Source organism: Lissotriton helveticus, chromosome 4_2 (assembly GCF_964261635.1).
Source record: "Lissotriton helveticus chromosome 4_2, aLisHel1.1, whole genome shotgun sequence".
Lineage (NCBI taxonomy): Eukaryota > Metazoa > Chordata > Amphibia > Caudata > Salamandridae > Lissotriton > Lissotriton helveticus.
The window spans coordinates 117,129,339-117,152,032 of record NC_136064.1 but is presented as its reverse complement, the minus strand read 5'-3'; the positions used below and the strand labels follow the sequence as shown (position 1 = coordinate 117,152,032).

At 44.0% G+C, this 22,694-nt stretch overlaps 1 protein-coding gene across 1 annotated transcript in view; it reads right to left on the bottom strand.

The window, feature by feature from the left end:
• LOC144752072 (nicotinamide N-methyltransferase-like) overlaps positions 1-22,442 on the bottom strand; it is a 49,781-nt gene extending 27,339 nt beyond the window's left edge. The window contains exons 1-2 of the mRNA XM_078640021.1: positions 22,234-22,442; positions 13,310-13,517 (exon numbers count right to left, since the gene is read on the bottom strand). Of these exons, the coding sequence (XP_078496147.1) occupies positions 13,310-13,517; positions 22,234-22,381 (356 nt within the window). The 5' untranslated portion in view covers positions 22,382-22,442. The remainder of the gene's footprint in view (positions 1-13,309; positions 13,518-22,233) is intronic.
• Between the last annotated feature and the right edge of the window lie 252 nt (positions 22,443-22,694).

The following is a 22,694-nucleotide window of genomic DNA, read 5'->3' as shown; positions in this document are numbered from 1 at the left end:
CTCTACTACTCTCTACTACTCACTCTCTGCTACTCTCACTACTGCTCTCTACTACTCTCTACTACTCACTCTCTACTCTCTATTACTCACTCTCTACTCTCTAACTCTCTACATCTCTCTACTTCTCTCTCTACTAGTCTCTACCTCTCTACCTCTACCTCTCTACCTCTACACCTCTACCTCTCTACCTCTCTACCTCTCTCTACATATATATATGCATATATATGAATATACATTTATATATATGTATATGTATATATATATACATACCCATATAAACATATATAATCTGCATATCTATATAAATACAAATATAAATGCATGCATACATATACATGTATGCATACATATGCATGGTATTTACATGAAAGATTGAAAACCACAAAAAAAAATAAAGCTAAAAAGCCACTTCATTACAAACAGAATGTCTTTAACTTAAACGAGGGCGAGATCTATTGCATTTTCAATGCTTGTTTACTTTGGTTCCATCAAGAAGGCATTCAGATGTGTCACACATTTGCCATAAATTCTGAATGTTAGCACTCTAGTTGCTCATTTGATCACTGTAGTAAAGCTACTGCTCACCAGGGAAGTCTGCTGCTGGTATTCAAAGTGCATGTTTCAGTCTGCACGTCAGAATTGTTTTAATGAAATAGAAGAGGATTTGAGAAGTCACTCAAAATGTGCCCTACTTTTTCTTTCTGCAGCACTAATCATACTTTCTATGGCAAAATATACCCCCTCCTTTTGTTCCTTTTTAAATTAAATGTTTTAAGAGTTACCACTGTATTCCAATCAAGATGGCTTCAGGTGTGCCATACCATTGTAATAAGTAGGATTTTTAGCGCTCTAGTTGTTCTTTAGAACACTCTAGGAGGCTGCAGTAGAACACAAAGGAATCAACTGACAGTCTCTGTCCTTGTTGGATGTACATGTTTTACTGAGAATGTCAGACCTCATTCTCACATGACTGAGACAGATAATGTGAATTTACAGAAAATATGCTCTCAGTTTAGCTTATAGATCCCCTTCCAAACCACTGTGGGATAAGCATGAGATAATAGTTTTCTTTCAAACATGATTCATGATATCCCAGCAGAAGGCTTTTTCACATGGTAAAATCACCTTAGAACACACCACAATTCCTAAAATGATTATGGTACCATCAACAAATGATTTATAATGTGACTAAAGTCCTAAAACCTTCTATTACCTGCAATGCTTTTTAATGAGGTGCTATGATGTATATTAATACCCCATGATTTAAAAAAAAAAAAATATTTGTTTTTGGGCCTGGGGGGTCCTTGTGGGACCCCCTGAGCAGGCCTCGGGGGTCAGGGTGCTTCTACCCTGCCCCTTTTTTGAGTTCTACACATTGGTTTTTCTGCTTTCTTGTGCCTCAGTCTACTGAGGTAAAAGATGGCTGCCAACAATTTTTGTTTTGGAATGTTGACAGACATTGGCAGCCAATCAGAATGCAGCTCGTACTCGGGAAGGTACCGAGTACAGTAAGCTTACAGTAAGCTTATTTAGATATATACATTTTTTCAAATTCAATTTTCTACACAACTACTGGAGGGATTTACACCATTTAAACAAAAGGCCGTACTGCGTACCACTCCCTACCATTTTGCCAAGTTTGGTGTAATTCCGTTCAGCGGTTCGGGCTGTAGCCGTGTCTAATCGTCCTATGGAAAATAACATGGGGAAAACACATTTTGGGACCCCCCTTTTTTCTCAGCCCCCACTTGACGAATCCCCCCAAAACTTTCAGGGAAGGAGCGGAGCGGAGCGGGCCATCTTCTTTGAGAAATTCGCGGAAATTCATGAACCGGCGCCAAAGTTATTCCCAATAGAATGTTGCGGATTTCCTATGGAAACTAGGTTCTAACTATATATACCTACTGGCGACCGCGAGTTGGCCCTAAAACGCGTCGAACTTGGTTTTAAGAATCACGAAGGTTGGCAATGGGTGCTGCAGGGCAGTTAGGCTGGATGTCTGACAGCGTGTGAGTAGCCCTCTTCAAGCTCAAAGGCTTTTGCTCAAACATATATATATATATATATTCACTGAAAAAACCATAGGTTATAGACTATATATAGTTAGGAATTAGCATTTACAAAACCTTGAAAATTCACTGAAAAAACCATAGGTTATAGACCATATATAGTTCGGAATTAGCATTTAAAAAACCTTATTTTACTCACACAAAACCATTGAAATTCCATATATAGTTAGTTGCACTAACTATATATCGCGCACCCGCAATCCACTGCTGATGATGTCACATATTACATCATTCATGACATGGTCAGTGACATCACTGATGACAACACTGATGACATCTCAAATGACATCACTGATGACATCACTGATGACATCATCCAGTGACTGTGTGTTTCTGTAAAGTTTAAATATGTTTTACATATTGAAGAATGAGTAGATGTATAAGTGTCTGGACGAAGGATTTAGTAGGTGCATGACTGAATGTATGAGTGAGTGATTAAATGTGTCTCACTGAGTGCATGGGTTAGTGACTAAACTGTCTTAATTTGTGCATCATTATGTCTGTTGTTCTGTAAACTGCTGCATGTGTTGATCAGTAGCTATATGAGTAACTATATGGGTTATTGATTGATTGCCCAAGTATTTGCATGGGAGACTGAGTGTGTGTGTGGCTGGCTGGGAGGTGTGTGACTCTGTGCAGATCAATGTGTACTTGTATCAATGATTGTACAAGAGAGTAAGTATGTGTTAGTATATGGTTGAAAACGTAAGGTGCTCTATGTTTAACTGTATAGATTAGAAAATGGAAGTGTGATTGATTCTTTACAGGACTGACTAGGTGTGTGAGTAACTCCATGGATGAGTGGCAGAGTGTGAGTGTCTGTATAGGTGTATGAGTGCATATGATAGTGTTGTAAAGATGAGTGATTGTATGTATGAATGATTGTATGGGTGAATGAGTGAATGTGTGTGTAGACGTAGGAATCAGTGAGTGCGTATGTAGTAACTAGTATTGGTGTGTCAATGGTTTCAAAAATTATACTCTATATTTAACACTGGGTGTAACAGAGGTTATATTAAAATGTGAGGAGATGCATTGTATTGTCACATGAATGATATCATCAGTGATGTGGTCATTGATGTCAAATGAGATGTCATCAGTGATGTCATCAGTGATGTCATTTGAGATGTCATCAGTGATGTCATCAGTGATGTCACTGACCATGTCATGAATGATGTAATATGTGACATCATCAGCAGTGGATTGCGGGTGCGCGATATATAGTTGGTGCAACTAACTATATATGGAATTTCAATGGTTTTGTGTGAGTAAAATAAGGTTTTTTAAATGCTAATTCCGAACTATATATGGTCTATAACCTATGGTTTTTTCAGTGAATTTTCAAGGTTTTGTAAATGCTAATTCCTAACTATATATAGTCTATAACCTATGGTTTTTTCAGTGAATTTTCAAGGTTTTGTAAATGCTAATTCCTAACTATATATGGTCTATAACCTATGGTTTTTTCAGTGAATTTCAATGGTTTTTTAATAGCAAATATCATAAGCTGTCGAATGTCAAGTACGTGGTAAGAAAAAACATTTTCGTGTTTATGCACACTGATCTGCTTTGAATGCTGCCCCCCCCCCTCATTTCTATTAGGAGTACTCTCTCTTTGCAGATAGTGAAGGGTAGTTAACGCAGGCCTTTGCCCCCATTGTAATCCGTCGTGCCTGCTTCTCTCTCCATTTGATTGATTGTTATCCAAGCATTTACTGTTTTAGAATTGGTTCTCTTTGGTTCATTCTCTATTTACAAACAAGCACAGAGTCGCAATACTCTGTTTAGTCTTTGCAGATAGCGAAAAATCGTGTTAAAAAACAAAAGGAATCGAGCAAAATCATTAGGCCACTAATGGGATCTCTTTTTGACCTCGCTAAAATAGAAACATTAGGAACAACCCCTCATGACAAATACGAAACTAGTGAGATGAACTGAGCTCCACACCATGATGGCTGCAAGACAGCTCGGCTCCGCCACCCACCCCGCCCAAAATAACGATAAACTCTATGCAAATATTACAAATATATACAACACACCAGCAAAGTAACAGGGTAAAACATTTTATTAAGTAACTATTTACATAACTATTTTATACTTTTTGTTGCCCGATCCGGCTAGCTCAATCGATCGAGCATGAAACTCATGCACTCTGATGGTTCAAAGTTTTGAGGAGTGCTCGTAACACTGTCTGAAGCCTATTTGCACTTGCTTCATCTTCACTATTCTTAATGTAAGTGGGGGCTGTTTGAGGACGTGACTGCATTTGAAAACAATGTGATGCGGTGCCACCCTGAACCGCTTGACGGAGGCCCCCGAGGGACGGTGTGATGGCGCGGACTCGGAGGGGGCGCTTGGCTCCGGCCCCCTCCCCAAGTCGTGTTCTCCTGGTGTGGCCTGAGATCGCCCCCGACATAAGTGGCCGGCTCCCGGGATCAAGCGGAACTTTTTGCCTTTTGGTAACTCTTCCATTCTTGACCTTGTCCCACAATCCGTTTCACCTAAAGACACGCTGTAGTGGGGCGACCCTTTACCGTTTCAGTTGCCATTCCGCCCGCTTTTGCTACACTGTGCATCTTCCGCTATTCAGCTGTTTACCGCCCGCTCTTTCGACTACAGCGTCTCGCTCACCATGTAGTTGAGTTACTTCCGCTCTTGCGGTGCAGCGATAGGCGGCTGCCACAGGACTCTCAAAATGGCGGCCGGCTCTTCAGATTTGGGCGTGGTCCACTAAAATTGCCCTGCGACACCTTGGAACTCGGACGCTTGTCTGCTAGAGATTGGGCTCCATTCTCGAAAGCGTCCCCTCAGCCTTGAAGATTCTACAAAACTCTTGGGGGCCCCCGACTCCCGCAGGCTTCTGGTGGGGAGCGGCTAGCATTATTGCTCGTGGAATGGCCACGACGGAGCTACGAAATGGTGGTGCTCTCATGCTAACGCCAGCTTCAGTCTGAAACATCCAGAAACACTGTAGACTACCAATTCGATCAGTTCCGGTAGAGCCCCAACGTGACCCGGTAGAGAAGAACTAGCCCTCCCCTCTTTGACTGATGGTTCTTGTTGCCTGTCCCTTCTGTTGTCATTTAACAGAACTATTTAGCCTGCTGAAAGGGGTTGTGTTCCGACCGCTGGTTGGTGGAGACATTTTGACTATATTCTGGACCTGCGTTGTCGCGTAATGCGTCATATGACGCGCCGCGTTAGCGCATCCGGAAGTGATCCGGGGTGCGACGCGCAGCGCGTAACGTAAGCATAACAGGTCATGTGACTTGTTAATAAAACTTTTCATTGGTTCATTTTATTTTTCTTATTCTAATGATGAAAGGCTTGGTCATATGACCTAAAAATTACGCTTTTTATTACTTCCGAACATAATTTTTTCTTAAATATATGTTATAATGTTCCAGGCTAATGTACTTTCCCGGAAAATTTACAACTGTCCTGCAAGTAAAATATATTCTTTTTTCGAGAAAAAGGGCGTTTCTTCGTCCCATGACGGAGCCGTTGAGCAAAAGAGGGTCGACCTGCTGTCTTAGTCGCCGATACGCCTGAATATGAAATTCTTATCGATCGCTTTATTTTGCAGGAGTAGAAAACACAACAGCCCTTGACCATTTATCTTTACTGCGTTCCTGCGTATTATACCTTTTACCCTTCATGTAATTGGTCTGCTTTATTTCACTTGCCTTTTACTGATTTTAAAACAGTGACTATTATTAAAAACTTTACCAATGTATATACTACTACCATGTTTTCTTTTAAAAACCTTTATTGTGAAAATGTCATTATAGAAATACGAGCCTATAACCACGTGGGCGGGCCACGGAGCAAACTGTAATCGTATATGATGAGTAGACATTTACACTGTAGAGGAACGTAACGGGCGGGCCATTAGGTGGCAAGAACTAAGGTGTCTAACAGTTGCGGAATCGGTGGACGTACATTTTATAATTAAAATACGACAGAGCCAGTTACAATAAAATTATCTAGATATACATTTGCGGGCAAGTACCATGGGTGACGTTAATTCGAACTTTCAATAGTACAGTAATCAATAACACATCGGAACTTAATATCAATAGGGATGTCGAAATATTCAATCTATTCTCGTCCCCGCCCGTCATGTGCTTCAAAACTGCATACGTATCTCGTGATATCAAGGTTGTGCAACCAGTACACAACAAGGAGTTACGAGTCCCATTTATTCCGGCGCCATTTTGGGCGAGGACGGGCAGGTCCACGATATAGTCAAAATGTCTCTACCAACCATCGACTATGATGATGTTCATATGCTGTATTTATTAGAGTAACACTCATCTGTCCACATGAAATTAATTTGCCACAATCTAAACATGTCATTTTAATCTTTCCAAAGTTCTTCTAAATATTTGGGACCGTTTCCCTTGCCTCTGATGCTGTCAGTGCCACTTCTTTGATGAATGTACTGGCAGGTCGGGGGTTCTCCTCCAAATCTCTCTTTTATGCAGCACTATAATTAATCGGTGCCACCTCTCCATATGACGATGCATGGTATAGTTACCATAACTATATTTTTTTTCGGTTCCTCTGGAGAGTACATCGTGGCAGATGAAGCGTGTAACGTACCGGGCATTTACCTTTTTTTGCGTGTAGAGGAAAGGAAAAAAAATTCGAGCGTCCGAGTTCTAAGGTGTCCCAGGGCCATTTTAGTGGACCAGGCCCAAATCCAAAGAACAGGCCGCCATTTTGAGAGTCCTGTTGCAGCCGCCTGTCGCTGTAGCATCAAGAGCGGCCGAAACTCAGCTAAATTGCAACTGAAACGGTAAAGGGGCGCCCCACTACAGCAGACGAGCCTCCACCTAGGAAGGCCCGTTCACGCCGCCTCCCCCCCCCCTTCGGGCACCCCACGCCGTTATTCGGAGCAGTATTGTAGGATGGCCACACCAGTGCGGCAACTTGCTAGACACCACCTCGGTGGTAACCGAATCTCAGCGCCTTGTGGTGTCTTCTATTCAGAAAATATTGTTGCGCTGCCTTTGGCCCCATTCGCAAATCGGTCCGCTACTGACGCCACCTCACAGGCCAACGGGGCGCCCCACGCCTACTTTCAGCATTGTAGGATGGCCACACCAGTATGGCAACTTGCTAGACACCACCTCGGTGCCATCCGGATCTTGGCATCTCAGCGCCTTGTGGTGTCTTCTATTCAGAAAATATTGTTGCGCTGCCTTTGGCCCCATTCGCACATCGGTCCGCTACTGACGCCATCTCACAGGCTAATGGGGCGCCCCACGCCGACTTTCAGCATTGTAGGATGGCCACACCAGTGCGGCAACTTGCTAGACACCACCTCGGTGCCATCCGGATCTTGCCATCTCAGCGCCTAGTGGTGTCTTCTAATCAGAAAATATTATTGCGCTGCCTTTGGCCCCATTCGCACATCGGTCCGCTACTGACGCCATCTCACAGGCCAACGGGGCGCCCCACGCCGACTTTCAGCATTGTAGGATGGCCACACCAGTGCGGCAACTTGCTAGACACCACCTCGGTGCCATCCGGATCTTGGCATCTCAGCGCCTTGTGGTGTCTTCTATTCAGAAAATATTGTTGCGCTGCCTTTGGCCCCATTCGCACATCGGTCCGCTACTGATGCCATCTCACAGGCCAACGGGGCGCCCCACGCCGACTTTCAGCATTGTAGGATGGCCACACCAGTGCGGCAACTTGCTGGACACCACCTCCTTGCCATCCGGATCTTGGCGCGTTGTGCTGCCTTCGGCCTATTCGCACATCGGTCCGCTACTGCCGCCATCTCACAGGCCAACAGGGCGCCCCACGCCGACTTTTACCATTGTAGGATGGCCACACCAGTGCGGCAACTTGCTGGACACCACCTCCTTGCCATCCGGATCTTGGCGCGTTGTGCTGCCTTCGGCCTATTCGCACATCGGTCCGCTACTGACGCCGCCTCACGTGCCAACGTATTTTCTCCGCATTTTATACCCTATGCCGCATAACAGGTCATGTGACTTGTTTATAAAACTTTTCATTGGTTCATTTTACTTTTGGTTTCCTAATGATGGAAGGCTTGATCATATGACCTAAAAATAACACTTTTCATTGGATGAAAACAGTTTGAACGATGAAAGACCCACCTTGTTTCTGGATGTTTCAGACTGAAGCTGGCGTCAGCATGAAAGCACCACCATCTCGTGGCTCCGTCGTGGTCATTCCGCGAGCAATCATGGCAGCCGCTCCCCACCAGAAGCCTGCAGGAGTCGGGGGCCCCCAAAACTTTTGTAGAATCCTCAAGGCGGAGGGGATGCTTTCGAGAATGGGGTCCAAGACCTAGCAGACAAGCGTCCGATTTCCAAGGTGTCCCAGGGCCATTTCAGTGGACCAGGCCCAAAAAGGAAAGAGCCTGCCGCCATTTTGAGAGTCCTGTGACAGCCGCCTATCGCTGCACCGCAAGAGTGGGCGCAACTCAGCTGAATTGCGGCTTTTGACACAGTGGACCAAAAGCGGACGGAATGGCAACTGAAACGGTAAAGGGGCGCCCCACTACAGCAGACGAGACTCCACCTGGAGAAGCCCGTTCACGCCGCCTCCCCCCCCCCCGGGGCGCCCCACGCCGTTATTCGGAGGGCGGCAACTTACTGGACATCACCTTGGTGCCATCGTTCTGCTGCCTTGGAACTATTCGCACAACAGACCGCTACTGATGACCCACCCCCCGCGACGCCTCACGCCGGATACCGAAATCAGTGCGGCAACATCACCTGGGTGCCGTCCAGAAATCTGGACGTTGTGCTGCGTTGGGACTATTCGCACAACCGACCGCTACTTCCTTCTTTTTCCCTAAAAATGTTTAAATGTTTTTACTGTTTTTGTTTTGTTGTATATATTTATAAGTTATTAAAGTTTTATAATCCTACTACTTTGTTGGAGTGCTATATATTTTTAATGTGACACATAATTGTAAAACTTTGATGTACAAAGAGTCATCCCTGGAATCTTCCGCTTCAGGCTCGGTCCCCTCCCCAATCACAATACAGGATGGTTTTCAGATAGTAGGAACGCGTGTGCTGTGACGGATCTCATCGGGTGTGGGCCTTGATCTACTATAACTCCTTTGAAGAGGGGTGATTCTTTACAGCTGGGGACATAAACTACATCTGCAGGGCTAGCTGATAGCCTAGGACCGGCCTGGACAATCGGACACAGAGGAAAAGGAGTGTCAGAGGGTTCGGTAGTGAATAGGGCGAAAGGGAGGTGTGGGGCGGGCACAGGGTGTGATTCTCAGGGAAGAGCAGCGCAGATGGGGGGAGGTTTATTGCCCATGCATAAGACAGAGAGTGGGGGTGACCAGTGCCTGGGGGAGATGCTTGCGAGGGTGGGGAGCCATGCTAAGGATCGACAGCGTGCAGAGAGTGGGTCTGGTCAAGGCATCTAAAATGGCTGCCGTGCACGACAAAAGTGTGGCATTTGAAAAAAGGCAAGATGGCGCAGACAATGTTTTTCAACACTTCCTGATTTCCTTCGAATCGAACGTTAACAGACGTTTGGGCATATTACCAAAGTTAAGCGATATTTATCCCTAACGATGCTTAGCAACGAATTTTTTACCGCTAAGCATCGTCAGAAATTATCGCAGATAAACCTTGCTATTATCAAGGTTTATCTCAAATGCGATAAAAAACGGCGCAATGCATTAATATCGCTGAAAAGTCAGCGATATTCATGCATTACCGAGCTAATGCTCTTAGCCATGTTATCCACCTCCCATTGGATAACATGGCTAAGAACTGCTCAGGGCAGGTGTTACTTTTTGGAGATATTCGCGCTTAGCGCGAATATCTCCAAAAGTTGGTAGTAGGAGATAGCGATGTTAGCGACTGTTTCCAGTCGCTAACATCTTGGCATGCCCACTTTGCATGTCATTACTGATAAATATCACTGACATGCAAAGTGGAGCCCAAGATGGTCGCTATCTCCTACTAGCGGTCGCTAACTGGTGTTGGCAACAGCTAGGTAATACAGAGATAATTTTATCTCCGCTTTCTTGGCTTTTAAAGCCAAAAAAGCGGAGATAAACCCCCTTGATAATATGCCCCGTTATCTCTCCCACACTACCGGTCCCCCTGGGCTTAAACGCCGAGATGGTAGGGACTGCATCCCGTGGAGATAGGCCGAGACATCACTCAGCAGAAAAACAAGTCTATAAACATACAATAAGTTAAAAGTCAATCATTCTCCTTTCCTTGTAGTACGCTCCCCAGTCCGCTTCCCGTTACGCTAACCGGGCGCACCCCACCAAAAAAACGAATTTTTTTTTTGCCCCTCCAAAAAGAACCAATTTTTGTCTCAAAGAGGTCAGGGAGGATCTACTATGCCCCCTTATGGTCATTTGCCCCTTCGCTTTGGCCTCCTCTTGTCTCTCGATCCTACCGAGAGACAAGATGGCAGCCGCTACGGACTGTTTGGAATGTTTACAGACGCCGGAGAACCAATCAGCTTCGCAAAGCTCAGTAACGCGAAAAGTACGCGAAGCGGAGCGCTGTTACAGATATATATCTTTTTTTGAACGTTAATTTCTCAAAATCCACTGGAGCACATATATTGAGACCTAGCAAAGGCACATCGGGCTACCAGTCCCTACAATTTTGCCAAGTTTCGTGCAAATCCATTCAGCCGTTCGATTATTATTTTTTTTTTTTTTGCCCCGCGGGGCCCTTTTAAAACCTCCACATCAAACCTAAGGTGTCAGGGAGGATCTACTATGCCCCCTTATGGTCATTTGCCCCTTCGCTTTGGCCTCCTCTTGTCTCTCGATCCTACCGAGAGACAAGATGGCGGCCGCTACGGACTGTTTGGAATGTTTACAGACGCCGGACAACCAATCAGCTTTGCTTCACAAAGCTCCTTAACGCGAAAAGTACGCGAACTGGAGCGCTGCCTGGTCCGCTGTTACAGATATATATCTTTTTTTGAACGTTAATTTCTCAAAACCCACTGGAGCACATATATTGAGACCTAGCAAAGGCACATCGGGCTACCAGTCCCTACAATTTTGCCAAGTTTCGTGCAAATCCATTCAGCCGTTCGGGCTAAAAGTGAGGCCAACCGCCCTATGGAAAACTCAATGTTAAAAACACGTTTTGGGACCCCCCTTTTTTCTCGGCCCCCCCTTGACGAAACCCCCCCAAATTGTCAGGGGCTGCTCAGAAACAAAATGTTCCATTTTCCTGAAAATTTCAGCCAATTCCGTCCACAAACGCCAAAGTTATTAGACATAGAATTTTCAAAAATCCCATAGAGAAAAAATCCTAACTATATATACCTACTGGCGACCGCCAGTAGGTAATATATATACAAAAGAGTACACGAAAGATGTAATTACAGTGTCAAACTAACACACATCATGTTCTGACAGCCTGTCTAGGGAGAGAAAAGAAAGCAGGCTGGGTGGTGTTTTTTTAAATAATAGAAATGAACAACAGACTAACGTTTCAGAGGTCTGTCAGGAGGTGGGATCACCTTACTAATTTAAGGACTAGAACGAAGAGGTCCAATGAGGGGGTAATGTTCTAAGATGGACAGCATGGTAATAGTGCAGTGCATAATTCTATATGCAGTGCGTTTTGTTCAAAAGAAATATTTAGCTCTGTCCAAATGATTAGAGGTGAAAGGTATAATACTTCAGAGGTTTCTAAAGGTAGTGAAGCTTGTGTACATTGTGAAGCAGGTAAGACCATATGGTTGTTTAAAATTATGGCAGTCAGAGTGTGAAACACATGGATTTGAATTGTTTGCTGTTTAATATATCGCTAACTCCACCCGTTACGTTATTCAAGGTCACATTCATTTTCATGGACATGGGGAGAATACATGATTTGCCCAGAATCACAGGATGTTGAGCCGAGCTGAGACTCAAACTTTATTCCCCAGTTCCAAAGCAGCAGTCTAGCCGTTATGCCACATCCTGGCTGGGGTTCCAATGTGATTTTGTTAACCACCACAATAAGAATGTGTTAAACCCAACCGAATACCCAGGTGGACCAGACAGTCCTGAAACTGACAATGGTCTCCAAAAAGCCTGTTTTCCTGCTCACCCAGAGTGTAGTTTGCTTATACAGAATGTTGAACTAGACTCTCCAGACGACAGACAGGAAAAGCATCACTGCAGCATCCGAATGCACATGGAGTCACTGATGGCCTTTCATCGTCAATGAAAAGATGAAGCCACAGCTCAGGCGTAGTTAAGTAGGTCTACTTTATTGCCAACAACCAATTCCAAGCCCTGGCAGCATCTGGTGGCAGGACATAGATTTGTGCAACAAAAACCCATTGCCACATTCTGGAATACAGAACCACCACACTGCTGCGGTCAGAACCTAACAAGGACAAAAACATCATGATCTGGAATGTAATTTTATAGGAGGAAACATACAACAAAATAGAGTTGAGGGGAACTTACAATCTCTCAGTTCATCTCTGATTGTGTGTACCTGAGACAGGATATCACAGAAGACCTGGGCCTAGATGTATCAAGCCGTTTGCGAATCGTAAACGGTCTATTTGCATGTTTTGGCATGCATCAAATTTCCGCAAATGAAGGAATCGCAAACATTTGCGATTCCTTATTTTGCCATGGCATTTAAGGAATCGCAATTTTGCGATTCCTTAAATGCTATGTATGTAGCATTTTTCAATTGCGAATTTTGGTTAAGAAATCGCAAATTACCACCAACTTGTAGTTGATGTTAATTTTGCAAATTCTTTTAAAAATGCACAATTTGGCATTTTTTAAGGTGGCATGTAACGCACACACATGCCCATAGAGCATGTATGTGCGCCACATGCACACACATGTACATTTCAGGGGTGCAGCAGGGTGTCCTTGAGACACCCCTGCACCTTTAAAATTGTTCTCAATTTGCAATTCGCAAATTGCGAATCGCAAATAAGTAAGACTAAGAAATCGCTAAAAAATGGCGATTTACTACATACATTCCATTTTGCGATTTCTAAATAGCGATTCCTTAAAAATCGCTATTAAGAAATCGCAAAATGGAATCTTGATACATCTGCCCCCAGATCTATTGCAAAGCAGATTTTCATTATTTCAAACTTTTAACCTGACAGTGATATCAATACTATCATTTTCTTATCTTCTCCTCTTGCCCTGTTTGCTCTGCGGGCATTCGCATTATTTCTAAAGACTTTAGGATGAAAGTCTTATTAAAATGGTTGATCCTTACCCAGTGCCTTGAAGCTCACAGATTTTCTTTATTGCGTCACTCCAGTCGATGGCGTCTGGTTCATTCTTCAGCCATTTCTTTACCTCCTGGATAGATTTGTCATCGGAGCAAGCATAGATGATCTCGTTGAAATGCTTACAGGCTGGGAGAGTGTAGTAGATATAAGGACCACAGGAAAGTCCAATCATGGTGTCTCCTTTCACGTCACCTGCTCAGAAAAATGTTCATACTTGAGTGAACTGAAAATTGATAATGTGTTACATGTGTCTTCCTTGTCAGCAAACAGTATTAAATGGACATAACCATTTTGTTTATCGTTAATATTTATATATTTCATTGTGTAGCCTCCTCGAGTCCATTAGTCTTGCACATCCACTCTCATGCTCTGATGACCTCCCCTCATTTACCTTAGGGTGAAGGACCTACAGTCACTCATTTGGGATCAGTTGCAGTATCTGGAAGTTGGAAGTGTATCTATGAATTAGGGCTCCCGGATTTTGGTATTGATTTTTTTAACATTTCCATCTGTATTTATCCATATTTATTTGTGTGCCATCTTATTTGTATTCATCCATATTTATTTTGTGTTTCAAGAATAAATGTGGCTGTAAAATGGTATATTTCTGCGTTTATTTAAATCTTGGACACGCACTCATGCATGGATGCCTGTCACGTTTTAGCAAACTAAGCAGCCACGTATAACAAAAGACTACACTCACAGGTACATATCAGCGTCATACTACAATATATATTAACAAATGCCTGTAATAAAACTGTATTTAATATTTAACCCTCCATGCTGTCTGCCTGCTCAGCTGTTGCCTAGAATTCATGAAAGACACCATGGAGAGATTGTCACAAGAAGCACAATTTTCAGTGTTTTTCTGCTTTGATAAAAACAAAACCAGACAGGAAACATAGGGGCTCATGCGGATATCGGGCAGATCGCCTCCGCCCATTTGGCGGAGGTGATACACCCGCAAAAAACCACCACCGCATAAGAATTCCCGACGCCACATTACCATGCCGATTGCCTACCGGGCGGAAAAGCAGTTTATATGGTGGCGGTGTCTGGTAGACACCGCCATCCATATTAATATGCAGGCAGGGTGTTGCCTTTCTGTGGCGGCAACCGAACAGCAGGCGGTTTACGCCTTTGGAGGCCATTAGCGGGCCCCCAGGGATTCTGGGGGGTGGGGGGTGCACATGGGGGTACGTGTGGTACCTCCCTGCAGTTCCATGCACAACAAGGCAGGCACCACGCAGTGCCGGCCACGTTGTGCATGGAAGTGCACAACATGCCTTCTTGGCATTGTGGCGGGCAGTGCCGAGAGCATCGCCCTCCGCAATGTCAAGAATGCAGGATGTGCCCGCCAGTGTGTCGGTGGCATCCTAATGTCACCAACAGGACCCCCGCACCAATGGCGGGCAGTGCCGTTCCACATTCCGATGATCCCCTTAGTGTTTTCTGTGTGTATTTTTCTGTAAAAACCAGTATAAATGGATAGCCGGAAACCTTACTCTTAACATCATGCGCGCTGCGGTTTTTCCCGCCGTGCGCTGAGTTTTTTAAAAAACGCATTACATGACGAGCTCAGCTCGTCATGACCGTACGACAGGCATACCTCATGACGAGCTGAGCTCGTCTTGAGCCTCGAAGGGGTTAATGCATACCTTTCAGCTTCATTCTTCAGTGGGGACAGGTGTGATTTGGGGAACCTCACATTTGTCACTACACCTCTGTTATAGATAGGGTTGCCACCTGTATTAAGGAGAATTACCAACCACTTCCCAATCCCAATTTGTAGCCATTTTTGTACTGACTATGCCACAGTAATTATCCGCAGTGATGTGGTGCTTTCATAAAATGTTAGGCAAACAACATTTTCCCTCGAGATATGTTTCCTGTTTTTCACTCACCCTCTACCCTAGCCTCTATTGATCATTTCCTCTTTTCTGTTTCTTTATCTTTCTGTCTCCCTCTTCACTTCTTTTCTTTATCTTTCATGTTGCGCTCTTGTATTGCTTCGCTCTTTCCCTCTGCATCTTGCATTCTCAACCTTTCTTTTTAACTGTCTCCACGTTGCTTCCTCTTTCTTTGGCACTAGCAGGCTCTTCCGCTTGTATTTGTTTTGGGATGTCTTAAAGGCTTCTGGATGGGGATCAACAACCGAGGACCTTTCCTCCCCCACTCATAAAACCATTGCCTGCTCCCTGCTCTATGCTTTTTAAAAACTTCATAAAACTATAGGGCCCTACCCTTGCTCCAATGATGAGAGTCACATGCACCAGGCTACTCCCCCCTTAGTACATGGGTCTGAAGTTATGTTTGGTACTGATTCTATCCCTTTGGACACACTTAATTAACACTTACAGATAACTTACAGCAGCATGGTTCCCCCAAACAAATCCGACTGGAATTCAGATTAAACAACCAAATGCTGGAAAGAGATGAGACCTTTATAAAAACATGCTTTAGCATAGAGCCACAAATGAACACTCACTGGAACCCCTATTATGGCTAGATATCTCAGACACAAGCAGTCATTCAACAGCTCAAGCCTTTTTGCATCAGTTGCTGCAGAAGCTGCTGACAAGGGCTGAAGGTCGTCTTCAGCCCCTTTCACAACCTTCAAAGCCACAGCAGACATCCTGGCCGGTAGACAAACAGTGCACATGCCTGGCAGGTTTTAAACAATTACAGGAAGCCTGAGCCTCTGTATATCAGAAAAAGATCAATTGGAAAGTGTTGCAGTATTGGATAGCAAGCTTGCCTGCACTGGACTGTATTTCACAAGGGTTGAGGACAACAACTGACAACCTCTGCATACTCTGACCTCCACCCCAGGCTCTGACTCCACCTGCCCTCAATTCTGAATCAAGTAATGGAGGTCAACCCTGCTACCTGATGGTGTGCTTAGAGAGGATTCTTGGAAGAAACGGTGTCTAATGCGTGCGTAGTGAGTAAAAGGCGAGGATGACAGAAGAGATAAGCGTTGCACCAAATCTTTGTCAATATGGCCTTTACAGGCTTATTTACAAACCCCTTGTGCTGTTGTTACATTCATTTTTCCCCTGTTAACGTTTTCCATAAGGCACATACGTATAAGGAAATGTCGGCGTGTGGAGCTGGGCTAACTTTGGCAGTGCAGCATTCTGACATTTCCAAAATGTAGGGATGTGCCGTATTTACAACAATACGTCACACCCCTATGTTCTCCCTAGCACTGGCGCTCAAATAAGCTGCCTCGAGCCAGTACAGGCACTCTTGCACCATAGTGAATGGGTGGGTGCCTGCGTTGCTGGGAATGATTGTTTATGTGCAGGAAGGTGTTCCTTCATACAAATACACAACCAGTAATTGTGATTTGTTACATCTGTTAACCAAAACCTAATTTATTTGCCCACTTAAATATTCCATATGAATGCCAAACCAAAGTTTAAGAAAACTAAGAGTGTTGGAAACAATCATGTTGGCTGTGCAAATGGAAATGGAGCGTCAATGCGCAACATATGTTTGATGAAGTTGACTGAACGTGCATGGAGGTGAGGCACGGATCCATTCAGCACGAAAAGAAAAAATGTGAATTTTGAGTACATGGATTACTTAGGTGTGCAAAATTGCTATCTTTTGAGGAGCACACATATGTGGCATGGACTTGTGTTAGCTTACTGTGTGGCCTCAAACCCATTCTGGAATTGTTCGACCCCCACACTCGCCTGTTGCTAGTTTCAGCCAAAATTCTGGCCAGGCTGGATTACTGCAACATTCTTCTGCTGGGCGCTAATAAATCTGTGACCGACAGGCTCCAGCGCACCATGCATCCAGCAGCAAGCACCCTACTCGCACTACTGAAGCACAATTCAGGTGCGACACACAGACTCAACTGGTTGCCCATTGTGCAAAGAATCTGGGTCAGATCACTCTGTGTCACACATAAAATATTGGCGGGCCCTGGGTGGATGATTCTCAGCAACCTATGTCATCACTACATTCCAAACCGGTCTCTGCAGGTCTCTCCTTTATGCGGGTGCCGCATTTCTATAGAACCAGAGCTGGAGGCCATTAATTTAATGTATTCGCACCAATTCTGTTGAGCTCATTGCCTCTCTCTATCAAGAACATCTCCAATCTCTTACATTACAGACCTGGCTGTTCCAATAGCAGTAGCCTCACTTGCACTTTTCCTCTGTCATTTAGCGCTGCGACCTCCCTTTGGTGGAACAGCCATGCACTTTACAAATCAGCTAACATAACATAACATAGCATATAAAGTGTGGGCCTCTCATTAATTTTGGACTGAGCTTTTCCTATTGCAACCAGTACATGTCTGGTTTGCACATGGCTGGTCCCTGTCTGAGTCAGCTGATAACAAACTTCCAACCATCAACATTTTTACCTTTGAAGTAAGCCTATCATCAGCCACTTCAGCAAGGGAGTAGCAGATACACTGTACCTGTTAGACCTGTGTTTTCACTGGTTTGGGGAGGGAGGCATCCCATTTTATTAGTCCCATCAATGAACATGCAACTATTGATGTAGCAGCTCAAGAAGTCTACTGCCAGTAGAGAAAGCATGTAACACACAGGTTAGCTTTCTTGATGGTGTACATTTTTAAAGCACACTAACAACACACAAGGGCATCCAGGTATTAGTGATAGGTGCATGAGGCCAGCCGATGGGGCTTAAAAGAGGAGTCAGGGTCTTCAGGTTCTTGTGGAATTTAAGAAGGGAGGATGAGGATCCGATGTATTGAGGGAGGCCATTCAAGGCTTTAGGGCCTGGTATGAGAAAGGCACAACCCCTCATCTGCTTTCGGGAATTAGTATCATATGTGCTAATGTAAGTCCAGTAGAGAAGAGGTTGGTGGAAATTAATATGGCTATTCAGGCAGGCAGGATCTGTGTTCTGGAGAGCTTCATAGGTTTGGGTTCTGAGTTGGAAGTGTGCTCGTTCATGTATCAGGAGGCAGATAAGTCCCCTAAGTGGAGGTGTTATTTGGGCTCAGCTTGGCATGGAAGGTTGAGGATAAGCCTGGCTGCTGCGTTCTGGATGGTATGAAGTCTTCTCATGAGCTACTAGCTTTTTCCTGCACATAGGGTGTTGCTGTAGCCCAGTCTGCTAGCGATGAGTGCTTGGGTGACTGTTTTCCTTATGCTAACTGCTAGCTACTTGAAAATCTTCTTCAGCATCCTCACGAAGATGAAGCAGGATGAGGCAACTGCATTTACTTGGGTGGCCATGTCCATAAGTTTATAAAGATTCTGTGTTTTCTTTTTTGTGAACTGGGTATTGGGGTGGGTCTGAGATCAAGTCCCAAGGCAAAACATCTTTCCGGAATACCACCACTTCAGTCCTGTCTGTGTTCAGCTTGAGGCCGTTGGACTTCTTCCAGGTGCCGCTTCTGTCACGCTTCTGTCATGCATGCAGTGAACTTATTCCGATATTGGATGTTTTATCCGAGAGGTACAATAACACTGCAGCTCATCTGCTTATCTGACAATGTTTACGTTGTGAGTCTGGGTGACATCTAACAGTGGAGTCGTATGTATTTTAAAAAACATCAGTCTGAGGGAGGAGCCCTGAGGGACAATTTAAGTAAAGTGTGGCAATAACTGGTGTCTTGCATTATGTTTCTGCTGTGACTTTCCAAAGACCAAGATGCCATCAGAGTAATCCAGAAAATTGCATTACCTTATCTTAAATAATTGTATCAGAAAGTTCCCATGTAAGTAGCAAAAGTAGAAATGCACCTTGCCATCTCCTCTAACTCCAACTGATGACATCCTCTACTACGGTCAAAATTTGAGATGTGTGCATCCTTGAGTAGACGTTTTGGAACCTAGTTACATATTAAATCATCCTTTGCATTGAAAGATTGGGCTGGTGTATAACTACAAAGATGCATGAAAGGCCCCCATATAGGTTTATGTGAAATAGAACAATAAAAGACATCAATGGCATTGGTTCAGCAACAGGTTGTATAATATTCTGTTCTGTAAGATTGCCAATTTTTCTCAACACCTGTCTCTAAATATTGAAAGGTATTGATTGCCATTATTGAGCTACTGGCTGAACAACGTCTATGTGCTGAAGGCTTTGTTTACCATTGATTTAGCATAATGGAATGGAAAAGCAATTCTAAAGCGCATGGCTACTCGGAAGCGTCCCAGCCCTGGTAGCGTTGCAGTTCCCACTACAAGCAGTCCTAAGGAAAAAGATAGGTTTTAAGTTGCTTTCAGAAAATAGAATGGTTAGGTTGCAGCATTAAATGAAAAGCGACGCCCTCCGCTTTGCCAGTTGTTTGTTGCCTGATCTTAAAAATCTCTTGGGGCGGTAAGGTTGAATAATGCCTCTGACCGTATGAGAGCCTTTACCTGAGAAGGCTTTATGCATAATACATAGAGCCTTAAATTGGACTTTTTCCTGTGTAGGTAGCCAATGAAGTGATGCCAGTCGGGTTTAGCTGAAAGGCGTTTGTGGGTGTTCAGAAGCAAACGTGCGGCGCAGTTTTGGACTATCTGTAATTTTTTATTGTGGTGAGTGATGCTCCTAAGTAAAGGGCATTAGCATAATCTAGACAAGATAAAATCAAAACTTGAACTAGTAGCTTTCTAGCTGAAAAGGGTAGCAGGGGAAGGATCTTCCGTAGCATTCTGATGATCCCAAAGCAAGAGGCTGCCACCTTACCAGCTTGCTCTTTAAAATCCTGTTTTTGATCTAGCCATACACCTAGACTCCTGATGAGGGGCTTTGGAGGGGGGGTCATGATTCATGAAAGAGTTCAGAGAAAGGTTTGGTAGCATCAGGATTCTCTGATCTCCAAGCCATCAGTATTAGACAACATAGTACCTGCAACTAGCTGAGCTCCAGCACTGTGATCAGCATACATACATGAGATGTAATGACAAATGTCTTAAATGCATCTTGTTTGTCATCAAGAGACAATAGAAAATGACCCTTGCAGGGTAGGGGTGTGTGTGAGTTGCATGCACAGATCAGGACATTGATCTGTTTGAGAGGAAAGCTGATGGGCAGTTTGACAAATTCAGTGCCTTTCACCACATTGATAATTGGCGCTGTATCAACCACTGAAAGACATTCCCAGTTTTCAGTACACATTCTGTATGTTGTCATCTTCAGTGATGGGAATGTTTTGAATGGAGAATATCTTTGCAGTGCTGCACATGCACACGAGTCAGGTAGACACCCACACAGTTAGAGTCCTCGTGTTGGTTCGGTCTATGACTAAAGGACGCTGTGAAATAAAGAGTCTGCTCCACATGCTGGTCACTTGTCCAAACAAGCAGCAGATCTCCCTGTGAATTCTATTATGCAATGCACCACTTTTTTCAGCTCTTAAGTTGGATTCAGAATTTGATGAGAGATGCATGTCGTCTTGGAGGGTAAAGATATTGTCTTCATCACAGTGCCTTACTTGAAGACTCCGGGTAAAGTATCTGTGATCCGACTGGAGCAGACAGAATCTCACATGAATCATTGAATCAAAATTAGGGGTGAATAGCACAGGACTTCCATGAACCCCGCAAGAAACATAAAGGCGAAAATTCAAGGGACTTCAGTCATTCCTCAATAAAGATCTCAATTTAAACCAGCATGAGTGGTGAAGAAGTGGAACAAAGGAAGAAGCATATTATATGTTTGCAAGAAACTGGGACCTGGACTTTGAAGCAGGCTTTGGGGCCAATGAGAACATTAACACATCCCCGCATTCTAACAATTAAATCACGACTCCTGAGAAAATTGCACGGGAGGAATTGAGCAAGTTACCAGAGCATGGAAGAAGATAAAGGGCACTGGCATACAGGTAGTGTTATGAAACTCCAGAAGCTCACCATTTGGGTATGATCTTGGAGGGAGAGCGAAATAAATCTATATAAGACAAACAATTATCTATAACCTCTAGTATAAAGGACACTTAGGGGGTCTACTAGAATGTCGGGAGGCAGTGGTGATCCGCCCGACATTTTCTTCCGCCTCAATGCAATTTAACCACCCCCCTGATTATGTTTGCGGGGGTACCACGGCAGACGGAAAGACCATCCACTGTTTTTCCGCCCGGTCGATGAGTCAACCGGAAGGAAAAGGCTTGAATATGGTGGCAGTGTCTGTTAGACACCGCCGTCTATATTACAATGCATGCGGGGATCAGTCTTTCTGTGGCGGCGTTGCTGCCATGGAAAGACATGCAGATTTTGTGGTTGGGGGCCTGTTAGGGGCCACCAGGATGTTAGAGGGGACACCTGGGGGGTACCTATGCGTGGCGCCTGCCACGTTGTACATGCAAATGCACAGTGTGCATCCACAGCATTGCGGCATGTGGTGCTGTGTGCACTGCCCGCCATAATGATGTGGATGGGGGGTACAAACTGTGGCGGTGGCATCTTAATTGCCGGTGCGGGACCGCCGCACCACTGGCAGCCGGTCCGCTCGCCATCCTAACAGGCCCATATGTATTTTGAATTCATCATTCTTCATTTAAAGTGGAGAAAGTTTATAAATTGACTGTGCAAAATAAAATTGGACATTGTTAAAGAAGACAGTGATCAGTGTTCAATAATATCCCCACAAGGTCTTTTGTAGAAACACATCTATGGTTTGTGCATTTTCATATCCTCTTTCAACTATCATAGTCATTTTCCACATGAATCAGTTACCCAAAAGGGAATCTTTTCTTAGATTTATGATGGTTGCAGCACAATTTCTTGAAACAGAAAAATTCTTACAAATAACTTAGTTTTCCTTAATAGATGCATAACAATTATAATTAGCAAAGGCTTCAAATGCATTGAGATGATATTCTGGACATATATATGGTCATCACAACACTGATTTTCTAAGGCCAACAAAATTACAAACATGCTACTTTCAATAGATAAGCAGGGACAAGAATAGTACATACCTGATGAATAGATTTTACAGAAGTTGGAAAACATATCAGTAATAGTATCATCAAAAAAGTCAGATTTGGATACCAAATATCTCTCCTTTGTCTTTAGCGTATCAGAAAAACATTCATGGAGCTCCTTTATGGAGGTAGTAGTGGCCATGTCTCCAGTGTATTTTTACCTTGCTCTCATTCTCCGGTACTAGCTCTCTTGCTATATACCTAGAAATAATAATTTTAAATGCTCGTCAAACAAAGGGATTCTTTACATATGCAATTTATTTCAACATCAGCACAATTTCACTTTTATCCTCTGTGTCAATGGCCCGAGGCTGAACTGAATATTTATAAAACACTTTGAACTGTGAAACACAAGCTTACATAACATGAATAAATGTATACATGTCCATGAGGGTCTGTGAGCAAGGGCGGATGCCCGAAATGCTTCAGATTAAGTGACTCTACTAAAATAAATA